This window comes from Electrophorus electricus, chromosome 14 (assembly GCF_013358815.1).
Source record: "Electrophorus electricus isolate fEleEle1 chromosome 14, fEleEle1.pri, whole genome shotgun sequence".
Lineage (NCBI taxonomy): Eukaryota > Metazoa > Chordata > Actinopteri > Gymnotiformes > Gymnotidae > Electrophorus > Electrophorus electricus.
Window position 1 is genome coordinate 12,235,001 of NC_049548.1, and position 12,951 is coordinate 12,247,951.

General features: G+C 47.9%; 1 protein-coding gene across 2 annotated transcripts in view; it reads right to left on the reverse strand.

The window, feature by feature from the left end:
• The window catches only part of neurl4 (neuralized E3 ubiquitin protein ligase 4), a 15,831-nt gene extending 3,126 nt beyond the window's left edge, over positions 1-12,705 (reverse strand). For both annotated transcript variants that reach the window (XM_027020911.2, XM_027020910.2), the window contains exons 1-27: positions 12,610-12,705; positions 12,206-12,419; positions 9,460-9,994; positions 8,844-8,909; positions 8,297-8,727; positions 8,006-8,117; positions 7,789-7,877; positions 7,615-7,687; positions 7,191-7,464; positions 6,856-7,037; positions 6,482-6,567; positions 6,060-6,222; positions 5,595-5,805; positions 5,318-5,394; positions 4,597-4,675; positions 4,300-4,469; positions 4,059-4,187; positions 3,621-3,766; positions 3,066-3,284; positions 2,569-2,667; positions 2,258-2,401; positions 1,939-2,103; positions 1,616-1,774; positions 1,212-1,391; positions 897-990; positions 451-558; positions 195-339 (exon numbers count right to left, since the gene is read on the reverse strand). In XM_027020911.2, the coding sequence (XP_026876712.2) occupies positions 195-339; positions 451-558; positions 897-990; positions 1,212-1,391; positions 1,616-1,774; positions 1,939-2,103; positions 2,258-2,401; positions 2,569-2,667; positions 3,066-3,284; positions 3,621-3,766; positions 4,059-4,187; positions 4,300-4,469; positions 4,597-4,675; positions 5,318-5,394; positions 5,595-5,805; positions 6,060-6,222; positions 6,482-6,567; positions 6,856-7,037; positions 7,191-7,464; positions 7,615-7,687; positions 7,789-7,877; positions 8,006-8,117; positions 8,297-8,727; positions 8,844-8,909; positions 9,460-9,994; positions 12,206-12,419; positions 12,610-12,623 (4,364 nt within the window). In that variant the 5' untranslated portion in view covers positions 12,624-12,705. The remainder of the gene's footprint in view (positions 1-194; positions 340-450; positions 559-896; positions 991-1,211; positions 1,392-1,615; positions 1,775-1,938; positions 2,104-2,257; positions 2,402-2,568; positions 2,668-3,065; positions 3,285-3,620; positions 3,767-4,058; positions 4,188-4,299; positions 4,470-4,596; positions 4,676-5,317; positions 5,395-5,594; positions 5,806-6,059; positions 6,223-6,481; positions 6,568-6,855; positions 7,038-7,190; positions 7,465-7,614; positions 7,688-7,788; positions 7,878-8,005; positions 8,118-8,296; positions 8,728-8,843; positions 8,910-9,459; positions 9,995-12,205; positions 12,420-12,609) is intronic.
• Between the last annotated feature and the right edge of the window lie 246 nt (positions 12,706-12,951).

Consider the following 12,951-nt stretch of genomic DNA (forward strand, 5'->3'; position numbering starts at 1 on the left):
AGGACCCGGATTAGACGTTGTCTCGGACTGAACTGGAACTGGTCAGTGGCGATTCCCCACTGAAAGACTGATTTTTCTTTGTCCGCGTTCAGACTAGGTTTAATCCCGATCTGGGAAGATGGCCCCCGAATCCTGGTGAACACGAGTGAGTGTTCAGCACGTGCGGGCTAGTGGGAGAGAGCACGGCCGCTGACCGCAAGGCGAAGCGGCACCAGCCGAAGGGCAGCGCGTAGTCGCGGGGAGGCTCGCCCCGCTTGTAGTAGGTCTCATCACCACGGAGCTTATGGCAGGACTCACAGTAGCACAGGTTATACTTGGCGTCCTCATTGAAGTAGCCATCTGAGATGTAGAAAAAAGAGGCAGGAAATGAGCTTAACCTGGCTGAGAGAAAGGTGGCCAGAAAAAGCTAACAAAATGTGGCATAGTGCCATTCTGATAGCAGCGTACTACCAGGCAGTGTGAGCAGGTCCTTGAATCTGGAGCAAAGTGCCTGGTATTCGCAGGTCTTATTGGGGTTCACCTCAGGAGGGGGCGTCCAGCACACGCTTTCCTTTATTCCTGCAAAGACGCACGCCCCAGGACACCGTCCAGTCACACGCCGTCCGACTTCCTTTCCCATTCCAGAAATTAATCAGCGGAAAACTACACAGCAAATGCCCCAGCGCTGAAGTAACCTCTGCAGTAATGAGTCAGTCAGTCTTACAGCGCATATCCAGCTAGCTTAATAAAACATGGGAGGTGCAAACTCAGTGCTGGGAATTTTGCTCTTGAAACAGCATTGAGGTCTTGGGCACTACAAAGCAAAGTTTTCTGTTTAAGCAAATATTAGTTGACAATACAAAACTTCAAATCTTCTAGATTAAAAATCAGGCACACATTCAGAAAAGCCCACCCACCATCCACCATGTCAGCCTTCTCCATGTCGCCTTGGCAACGCACTTCGCCACATTTCGCACCCAGTGCCGGCACATGGTTGGTTACTATGGTGACCTGAGGAGATAGAGGCAGCACTAGGCTCAATCTATCCTGCAGAGGTGTAGGAGGACGTTAAGCGTTAAGTGGTGGACTGCCAAGGCCAGCCCCAGAGCACGCAAAGCGATACTGGAAGAGCACAGCTAGAGTGTGGAGTGCCCTACCGCACGTCCTCAGCAGTAACATGTATATATGTCTGTGGATGTTTTGCGTGTGTGCGTGTAGGGAGACATGCAGACCTGTTCACACTGTCCATAAAGGTCGATGAGTGGGTAACAGGGACTTGGGATGTCCTGGGCAGCCACGCCCTGGTCCATTCCGTTCACAAATAGGTGGAGGCAGCCGCTGGCATCCACCAACAGCCCCAGGACGGTCCCTTCAGGACACGTGTCTAAGTTTGGCCCATAGTTCTCACAAATCTGAGGACACACAGACACCAGAAAGACTATAGCAGCATACAATCAAACAAAAGATGCTGTCATCATGTATGCTGGAAGAGACAAACAAACAAAAACAAAATAATAAAAGAATATAGTGTGAGACAGGGACAGGGAAAGAAGGGGGGAGAGAGAGAGAGAGAGAGAGAGAGAGAGAGAAAGGCGAGGGAAAAAAAGAGGCAGAGAAAGAAAGAGACAGAAGGGACCTTCAGCGAGTTATGGAAGACGGAGTCTCGCTGCAGTAGCCAGACGGAGCGCTTAAGGCAGCACGCCGTGGAGGGGAAGTTGAGGCGATCGGGAGAGTGACCAATAACGCCCAGAGAGAGAGACGATGTCCAGGATGAGTTTAACCGATCGATCTGAAACTGAAACAGCAGAGACAGACAGACAATCAGCACGCCCTGCGTACACAAACCCGCACGCAGGATGTGGATCACAATAGATAACAGTCCCGCAAACATACAGGGTGAGGTCTGGCATAGACACAACACATAAATGAAGAAAGACGCACAAACATATGGACAGCCACCTGGAAGAGCTGCTGGCGAGGAAGAGCTTGTGCTGTGACCAGCAGCCCCTGGTTATAGCTTGACACTCGTGCAGCAGTCAGGTTCTGATTGGAGAGCTGGATATTCTTCCCATGATTCTCTAGGAAGACCATCGCCGTGGGCACCAGGGCAGGCTCGTTCTCACACTGCTCCAGAGAGACAGAGAAGGTATGAGACAAGTAAGTCAACCCCTGTGCCTATGCGACAGTTTAAAAAAAAAAAAAAAAAAAAAAAAAAAAAAAAAGCCACAGATTGCTGCATGCAAAGCTGAATAGCTTAAACTGCCCCACCACCACTGACCGGAGTGGTATCTTCCTCCCCCTCGCTGCAGCTGTCGGACGAGAGCGAGGAGGCCTTGACGCTGTCCGAGTCCTCCATCACTGTGGAGCTGACCACTGATACAGCCGTCACCTTCCCGTACAAGTCCATCACCGCATACACGTTCTGAAACACACAGGCACAAACAGAGCAGCCTGCTTATACCTGCACTGGAGTTCCACTCAAATGTAGATCCAGTTTACATTTACATAGCTGGGAAGTATGGGAAGTACAAGAATGTACGTTAGTGTGTATGTGTGTGTGTGTGTGTGTGTGTGTGTGTGTGTGCGTACCTTAGACACAGCTGTTGCTGCTGATCCCATGTCCTCTCCATCTATGAAGATGTGCATTGTGTCATCACTGCACCTCTTCACACCCACACGGTTCCCCACCTACAATAACATAGTTAAAAGACGTGAACCAGGATCAGTCTTAGCACAGACAGAAGGCGGTGAGCATGCCCAGCCTCGAACCGAGGACTACTAGGGGTTAAACAGCACACTGACCTTCAGCAGGTGGCAGTCTTGTCACACTACTATTCAGATCAAATGATAAACCTCAACTCTATGATAGTTTAACTGAACGTTTCTATACTGTCTTGATGTTCTTGTGCCTTCTAGCAGGTGAAGAAAAAAAAAAAAAAGAAAGTCTAAGAATTTGTGATCAGGTGCCCTACCAGAACTGTTTCTATTGCTCTGCATCATCTTGAGTTTTGTTTTCTCTCTGTTCTGTGTCAGTGATGTTTCAGAGCTTCAGTGCTCATTTTGCACTATGCGAGTGTTTGTCTCACCGTCAGGCGGTCCAGCGAACAGCCGTAGTTCTGCCTCTGCAGCATGCCATTGCGCCTGACCTCTGCCCCAGCCAGCAGCCAGGTGACCTTTGACCTGAGCTGGGTGAGGGAAGGCGAGAGGCCACTTAGGGGACAGGAGGGCAGGTCGGGGGGCTGCAGGGTCGTCAGGCCGATGTGGAGCGAACCGGACCACTGCTCGTCCACCTCGTTGATCTTCACCTGGAAGCAGAAAGAACTCAGCTGTCTCGCAGCTCTTATACCTACAAAACATCACTCGAATCCCACACATCTCTCCATTTATAAACCGAGAAACCCAGAGTCTGTTATTTTACTGTTTATCCCTGCATCACCTGATTCCAATGCACCATTCAGCAAATGTAAGCAAAACTACAATCAAATCAACAAACCCCCAAAAGGCACGTTGTGCTCTCTTCAGCACAAATATTTCATTATCAAATTATGTATCTATTCCTTCATTTATTTTAAACTCAGCCCTTGTTAATCTAACTACATTGGCTACATGCATAGTCATGAAAGGCTCTCCTTTAATCTCACCTCAAACAGTTCATCTGTCTTCAACTCTTTTGCACTGAACACGATTCCGTGAGCGTAACCTCCCACCCTGACTGCCTGGCAACCGTCTCCTAGTAGCACTACATTTTTCCCATGTTTGCTGTGTAGGCGATGAGCCACCCCTGCCACTAGGGGGAGACCATGAGGGGACACATACATGAGAGGGAGAACCCTAGTAATGCAATTGTGACATACAATATATTGCAGTAAACAGGAACACAGTCGGTGCATAATATCAAGTCTCTATACATTCATTTGAATATTTAAATCATCCATATGTCTACTCTCTACATCACACCAGGTCATGAGTAAATGACTTCAGCCACTGTCTTCAGTGTGCTCTACTACAGGGCTTTCCAGCTTTCAATTTAATAGTTATTTACAGAATCCTAGAAATATAGACTCAAGCACACACACTACCTGGAGAATGTATGGGGAAGCTCTTCTCTGTGATGTTACTGGTACAGAGGCTGTTGTCCAGAGGGCCAGAGGAGCTAGTGATGGACACCTGCACGCACTGGCCATACAGATCTACCACTGCATACACCTCTGAGAGAGAAATCAAGGAGTTTATCCAGTTCAGTTTTTGTACTACATTTTGTAGAGGTGGAACTTTAAGAGAAATGGACCCATGACACAACTGGTTCCTGTTGGCCATTACCTGGGGGCAGGCCAGTGCAGGCCACGCCCTGGTCCACTCCATTGATGTAGTAGTGCAGATCTCCTGAGGCTGTTCGCATCATTCCGATCCGGGAGCCCGTGCTCAGGGAGTCCAGATCGCAGCCATAGTTATTCCGCATGGTGTTCCCATCCTGCATGATGGCCGTACCGCTGCTCGAGGTCCCGGAAGGAAGATCAACAAAGTGGAAGGACAGGGACACGGGAGGACGAGCAAGATTTGGAACAGATGAGAAGCAGAAGGGCAGATACGGAGAGGCAGAGTGAAATACAGACATACCTCAGCATCCAGGTGTCATAGTCAATGTCAGTCATAGTGTTGGGGAACTCCAGTTCCTCTGGCCTAATGGCAGTCACTCCTACAATACAGAAAACACAAAGTCACACATAATCCCAGCTTCACCCACAGAGCTCAGTGATGAGGTGCAGAGTCCCTGTTCTCAAGGACAATGAGACATCCACAGGACATTTCACAGACACATGCACATGCGCCTTGTCTTGCTATAATGCTGAACGCTGTCCTGTACAATCGAACTTAAAAGGTAAGCAGGGCTTCCATTGTGTGTTCTCTGGGCTTTAAGACCTTCTAGACTTTAAATTTAAAAAACAAAACCCAGCTGCTCTCCTGGACACAGGCGTAGTAGCGAATAGTCTGGCTGTTTGGGAAGCTGAACAGCTACTCCTGGAAGACCACGGTTCACTTCTTTGCGATTATTTGATTGCTGAAATTGCGTCATTATTGCATTAGTCGCTCTTGTGCGGCGCTGCTGGCCCTGCTGTGGGCAGAGGAGAGTGTCATCCAGCACAAAGCCAAAGACATTTTATCCTGGATCTAAAGAAATGCTCCTGACCCGATCCGTTATAAGGTGAACAGCAAATGTCACGAGTCCTTCAATTTTTGCATCAACATTTAATGTGACTTTCAATGTGGTTTTTCTGTCTTTATTTTATTTGCCAAAAGTGCGTTCTATTGTTTAACCACAGCTGTGATGGCAGCTTACCTGCTTCTATTGAGCCCGACCAGCGGTCCACCATCTTCTGGATAACAATCTCAAATAACTCTCCATCTCGAAGGCACCTGTTATCACACACACACACACACACACACACACACACACACACACACACACACACACTTTTGACAAAACCTTACACCACATAAGCTCTACTCATCAATACTGGGTCGTCATTTAGCACCACTGCGCAGACGGCAAAAACTGAAAGCAAAGCAAACCACCACCAGTGAGAGGAGCAGCGTCTCTCTTGGCTGCCGCGCACCTGTTGGAGATGACGATGGCGTCGTTGAATTCGCTGCGGCAGTTCTGGCGGAGGGCTGTGCGGCCACCGTTGGTGATGACGGCATTGGTGCCGTGCAGCTGATGGAAGCGCAGGTCGCTGGCCGTGGCTGTTCCGGTGACGGAGCATGGACTGCCTGGAGACAGAGCTGTTGGCCCCTCTGAACTGTCGTCTGGGAGAGGAGGGAGGTCAGCTAAAGGAGAGAGAGAGGGAGAGAGAGAGAGAGAGAGAGAGAGAGAGAGAGAGAGAGAGAGAGAGAGAGAGAGAGAGGGAGGGTGTAAGAGACAGAGACAGTGAAAGAAATAGAGCGTGTCTGTTTACACTACGCTGTTTTTTCATCCTCACGTCTGAAAACCCCCTCGTCTCCTGTATTCTCAGTGTTTCTCCAGCCTGCCTGTCTCTGTCCCCTCCTCTACAATCCACGCCCACCTCCTGCTCCTCTCTCACCCATGTCATCCATGATGGTGGCCTGGGCCGCCTGCCCGTACAGGTCCACAACGGCGTAGACGCTGGGTGGAATGTTCCACGCAGCGGGCCCCTGCGGGACGCCGTTCACGAAGAAGTGCAGGCTCCCGTCGTCCTTCCTCACCACGCCAACCGTGTCCCCGGCCTGGACATAGGCAGAGCACATGGGCAGACAGAGAAGATAGCTACCCCCAGCCTGCTCCACTTTTTCTCTTAGTCATTGCCCATATCTACCTCATGCTAATTAAGGGAAAATAAATTCCATTAAGTAATTTATCATGCGTAGTAATAAATCCTTCAGCAGCAGTACTAAGAAAACACAAGCACAGAACAAAGGCAGGAACAGAAAGGCCCGTGGACCAGTATCAGTAAGGGGCCTGTGAAGTAACGGGGGTCGCACGCACTTTGAGCCGGTCCAGGTTGTGACCATATTCATCCAGGATTGTTGTTCCGTTGTGCATCACCCCGTTGCCTGTCATCATCCACGTCCCTGTGGGAGATGGTGTGTGGGGGGGACACACAAATAAGATGCCATTGGTTTCCACTGCTCGAATTGGTTTAAAATTGTTTCAATGCCTGGTTTCCTGAGCACAGCTTAAGATTACTCCAGGATCAATTCACTCTATTTAAAAAATAAATAAAATCACTGAAATTTCAGTCTAGGAGTAGGATTAATTCATAGATATGGAGATATTGGCAAAGTGGCTTAAAATAGTTACGCTTTAGTTATGCTGACTGCATTTGTGTACTCTTACGAGGACTGATTGACACAGCTTACCTGAGCGCAGGTTGGTCATGGTGGAGGGTAGCTGCAGATAGGCGGGGTTATGGGTCGTCACGCCAATCTCAATGGACCCCGCCCATTTGTCCACCATTTTGTCAATCCGCACCTGGAATACTTCATTGGAATGCAGCGGTCGGTTGCTTAGCACCACCCCGTGATTAAAGTCATCAGTTGCACTGCACAAGAGAAAACAAATCAAGACAAAGACAGAAACTCCAGACTTAGCAGAACCATTTCCATGAACTACATGGCCTTTTGTAGGACATCTTTTCAAATAATTCCTAAGGCTAGAGGCCAGTGTTAAACAAGTCTTCACGACGCTTCCTCACTGAGGTCTCAGTGCTGTCCTGCCATCTCCGATGATGGCCGCCTTCTGGCCACAGTTCGGGTGGAAGAGCAAGCGGTCCGGAGTTTCCGGGTCAGGGGTCAGCGAGAGGGCGGGCCGGGGTCGCCCCACGTCCGGCGACAGTGCCCTCATAATGGCATTGTTGCGTCGTAAGCGGTCGCTATGGTTGTGGTTGTGGACGATAGTGACTTTAACAGCCATGCCGTAGAGGTCCACTACCCCATACACCACACCTGGGGTTTGGACTGCAGCCACACCTGAAGAAACCACAAACACTGTGCCGTAACATGAAACTAATCCACAACGATAAGCATCTTCTCATAGCTATTAAAGTTAAGATCTGGGATCTGTTCCGAAAATCCACCACGATTTAAGATAATCAGGCTTTCAGCAGCGCATCTGCTCACCCTGATCTATACCGTTGATGTAGAAGTGTAACGCTCCACTGGCTTTCCTCATCAGCCCAATGTGATCTCCTTCCTGAGAGTCGACACATAACAAGGAGCCAGTTAGAGACCCAGCACAACGTAACGTGTGCTGAGAACGGCTGGCCAATGCCATCCAATCGACACACATCTCACCTGGAGCTCATCCAGACTGAACTCGCAGTATTCCCTCCGTGTCCCTTTCCCATTGGTCAAAATTCCACAGCCGCTCATCATGATCGTCCCTGACAGCAAACACACCCAGCATGAATCAGGAGAGGACTAACATCACTTCTTTAGTTAAACATCTTAACCAGAAAAGCTTTTGCCAAGAGCTGGACTGTGTCACTCAGAGACCCGTGGGGTAACACACCTGAGCGTAAATTGGTCATGGTTGCCGGGTAATCCAGGTTGTTTGGGTTGTGAGTTGTCACTCCAATCTCGATGGATCCTGACCATTTATCCACTAGTTTATCGATGCGAATCTGACACACAGTACAATGAGATACGGTCACTCAGCTTTTTGTATTTTTTATTTTAAGGATTACTTCTAATGCATACCTGTATGAACATCAAATTAAATGTTAATTTAAAAAGTTCTCTTAAACATTAGTGCACACATGCACACGTTTCTCACTCCTCAAGAAGATAAAGGCGCACACACCTCAAACATCTCGTTGTGCCTAAGTGGGCGGTTGGTCATCACTACTCCGTTATTGAACTCGTCCAGTGGCCTCCTCCTCTCCGCCGTCTTGTTGTTGTTGCTCAGCTTAATCAGCGTGCCGCACTTCTCGTGAAAGAGCAGCGCGTCATTGGTGGTCACTCCCCCAGCACCCATCCCTGCCACGCCCCCTGCATTTCCTGATGGACTGTTATTTGTGCTGCCCCCACCACCGGCTCCGCCTCCACCTGCATTGTCATTTCCTCCCATTGCTCCTCTGGTTCCATTGCTGCTTCCTGAGCCCCCCCTGGAAGAGTCTGAATTCCCACCCCTGGCCCCACCCAGCCCTGAGTCTTCTCCACCCTCATCTTCTGATCGATACAGGGAGACAATGGCATTGTTGAACACATCAAATAACTGGTGCTCTGTAAGGACTTCAAGGGGTAGAGAAGAAAGGAAAGAAAACAAAACAGAGTGCTTCACCTAGAAGATACCAGAAGAAGGACCAGTGAACATGTTAAAATGCAGCCGATTCGATAATAAATCTTACCGGTATCAGGCTCAAAGTTGCTGGGAAACTTGTCGGGTCTGCTATGTCCTCTTGCAACTTCAGGCACTAAGAGCAAAAAAACCTGCCCAGTCAGGGAAGCAACTGGACTGTCCCAAACCAAATTTCTACTGCCCCAAAGGAATCTTTGTATTTTAAAGTGTTATTCATATATAATAAGCACACATAAGCTAATATATTTAGTTAAAGTTATTTATTCTTAAAGTATGTGTACATTGTCAAAATGTACTTTCACCCATTTTCTTTTTGCTGTAAATAAGCAAACATTTCATAACAAATATCTTTCTCTTTTAACCCAGTGCTGTTGTGACTAATTTGGTTAACTTGGAATCGGAAATGGAATCTGTTGTAAGCACGTCCAGTGGTCCAGACACACGAGTGGCTTTTTTTTGCTCCTATACGCATTGTGACAGATTTGTTGAGTGATTTCTAAAAGAAGTTTAGACAAAAAGAGGACACTTTTATCTGACTTGTTATTGTAGGATATTACCTACAAACGTTGCAGGACATCTCATGTACAGATGGGTCAATATCTCCCCATGAGGGAATTAATCTATGGACTCGGGCATCAACCCCAAAGCAATCATTTGCGCAATACCTTCCTCCGCTGAGCCATTCATGACTGTGGTCGTAGCATGAACAGCAGGCAGCACCGTGGTGCCACTCCTCTCCACATGGTCTCGGCACGCCTCCGTCATCAAAGCAGCTGGAGCTGCCAGGCCTTTTGGTTCCTGCCCCTCTTCCCCCTCCTCGTCTTCCTCGCGTTCCTCGCCGTCCGTGTCGGGTGGGGGCTCACAGCTGACCACGGTCACCTGTGTGCACTTCCCGTAGAGGTCCACCACGGCCCACAGTCTGGAGGGCAGGCCACTGGCAGCCGCGCCGCAGTCCTGCCCGTTCACCCACAGGTGCAGCTCGCCGCACCCGTTCTGCTGGATGCCCACGCGGTCTCCCTCGCCCAGCTGGTCCAGGTCGCGGCCGTACTCCTCCAGGACTGAGCGCCCGTCCTTCAGCACAGAACAGCCCGACACAATCCAGGAGCCGCCCTTCAGACCCGTGGCACTGCTGGGGAAGTCCAGCGCAGCTGGGTCCAGTGCAGTCACACCGATCTCTATGGAGCCGCTCCAGGAGTTCACCTGTGCAAAGCGGTTACAGCAGCTCAGAGAACCACCTAATCATGCATATGCTTACCCATTATGACTAATTATTCTTAATGTTTAGGAAATAAGATCACTTCCATTATAGTACATGTACATCTTCCTGGTGTTTAATACAGAAAGAAATATGTAAATTAAAAATGCACTCCAGATTTCCACCTGTGCAAATAAAGATGGTAATGATAAAATGGTAAAATGCTCATCTTTGCGCACTTAAATGCATACTTTTGATGCACTGGGCCATTTAAAGGACGTAAACAGGTTCTTTATCTCTGAATACTGGCATAATTTTACAGGTCACCTTCAAGTAATATGATTACTATGTAAAGCCACATCAGTATTTTGGATATCATGTATCCCAAAGGAAATAACATTCCAAAGAAAATAAATCTCTCCAGCTCTTCTGCTATTTAGGGCAGGATATGTAGCCGTTTGTTTCTCTTCTGCCCACCGCTGTTGTCTCAGTGACTGTAAGTCAGGTACAGAGCACACAATAAGAGTGGATCTGAATTAAGGAACAGTGGGTGGAAGGTCAGAAGTGGAGTGATGGGGTCCTGGGAGCTCTCAGAGTTCTCATTTGCATTCCCTGGAATTTGTATAACCAATGTATATAAATATGTAGAAAATGACATTATAGGACATTCAGAATAACTGGAGCTCTAAATGCAAGTTCATACCTGGCCTCAAGATTAACTAAACGTGTGTGATATTTGCAGACAGAAAAGCAAAGTGGCCAGTGTCTAGAGTTTTGCATGATTCAGAAAATAGGTCAGGACACTGAGACTAGACAAAAGGTTAACTTCATTGGCAGAACATGTTTAAAAGCAATAAAGAACTCACACTGCAGGCGAGTAGGTTGAAGAACAAGATTTCTGCAAGCGTTTCTACGGTATGCTAACCACACAAGCTGCCTTTCCGAACAGCCAAACAGGAGGAAATTAGCTCCGTATAAGCTTGAACAAACTGTGGATAAACCAATAACGAACGAGCTAATTAATCCCTTACACCTAAATGAATCTAGACTCGAAGATAACGTTAATAAAACAAAACCAACAGTAACCAAAATCCTGGCAAATTTGTTAAAAACCTAAAACATTCGTAGACCACATATTGTGGACTACACAAAATAATATAGAGACATCTTTTAAGGACGCTGTGAACAGTCCTTCGAATTTAACTTTAAAGACTTGACAGAAGTCGCAAGACATACACAACTAACTACCAATTTATACTCCAAATGTATTATCTTAAAACGCATCGCGTCGACTCTACTAGCCAGCTACGATAGCAAGCTAAAATAAAACATTGGCAATTGTTTACGTCTAGTTAGCTAACCAGCTGTTTAGCTAGCTCGCTAGTTATGCTACTTTAACTAGAAGACGGTTCCCGTGATTAATGACATTATATACAACCAAAACTATAAAGCGAGCTGCCATGAAACTGCATCGGGCTGTCAGTGAGGTAACCTAGCTAACCACATTAGCATGTCAGCTACAAAGCGCAAACCTGGTTAGCAGGGTTAGCACCCGACAGGCTAGCCGGGATAGCGAGGACACCGCTGCTTGGCAGCCGCAATAACCACCGACACGTTTTACGATTATAGTTGTAATAACGGTGCTTCGCCAATTTCTAAACCAATTTTAATTAAATCAAAATCGCCGGTCCATTTAATCACCTAGCGAGGTAGCTAACAAACGCATCACGACACCGAGGCTAAGATATTAGCTAACCAAACAAATTGAGATCAACAAATCAGCAAGACAGACTCGTCGTGGCAGTATTCAGACAAATAGCTTTTGTTTTGTTTCAAACGCACACAGAGAGACTCCCTGGTCCTCACAGAAGTGTGTGTTATTACCCCCTGGTCCTCACAGCAGTGTGTTATTACCCCCTGGTCCTCACAGCAGTGTGTTTTATGACTCCCCGCTCCTAACAGCAGTGTGTTTTATGACTCCCCGCTCCTCACAGCAGTGTGTTTTTATGACTCCCCGGTTCTCACAGCAGTGTGCGTTATGACTCCCCGGTCCTCACAGCAGTGTGCGTTATGACTCCCCGGTCCTCACAGCAGTGTGTATTATTACCGCCTGGTCCTCACACCAGTTTTATCACCCATCGCTCAAACGTCCAGAACGCGCTTCGCACGGCCAGGCTGGGACGCAACGAGTCAAACACCGGTAGCATCTTGTTTACCTTTTTGTCAATTCGCACGGTGAAGACATCCCGGTCCCGCAGCGGCTCTCGACTGAGGACCAAACCATGGTTAAATTCCTGCACCGACTGGTTTCGCTGCGCCGTGCGGTTCGAGTTGGACAGTCCGATGAGTTTTCCGCTGCGCGGATGCAGCTCAGCCGCCATCTTCGCTGGGGCGGCGCGCTTCACGACAGTTTGACGACACTTCACGACGCTGTTTGAGGGTCGACAACAAGCGTGGCAGGCCCACGACAGGCATGATCTTCAAGTGAACATCGCGTATTCTGACCAATAACTAGCTGACGACAAATGCATTGGCGCCTAAACGCCAACAAAAACATGTGTACAAGAGTTATAAATACCGATGTTGAAATCAGACAACGTAATATTGAAACTGAATGTACCATATGAACAGCATGAAGAGGATCGGGGTTGCCACCTTTCTGCAAAATGCTACAGACGTGGACAGCCCTAGCTATCTGCTCATAAACGTGTTTTAATTAAGTTAGCACTGATGGCTATGTAGAATATATCCACTAGATGGCGGCCGAATACAAACGATTCTTAATCACTGGATTTCTATTAAGCTCCTTCACATCCATCGAAGCTCACTGAAGAGAAATATCTTCCAAGTTTTTTGAGAGGGTAGGAAAGTACAGTAAGCCTAGTCCAGGAACAGCTGCTTAAGAGTTTATTGTCGTGCAATGCCCTGTTGTTTGTTTTGTTTTTATTGTCATTTTTATTTG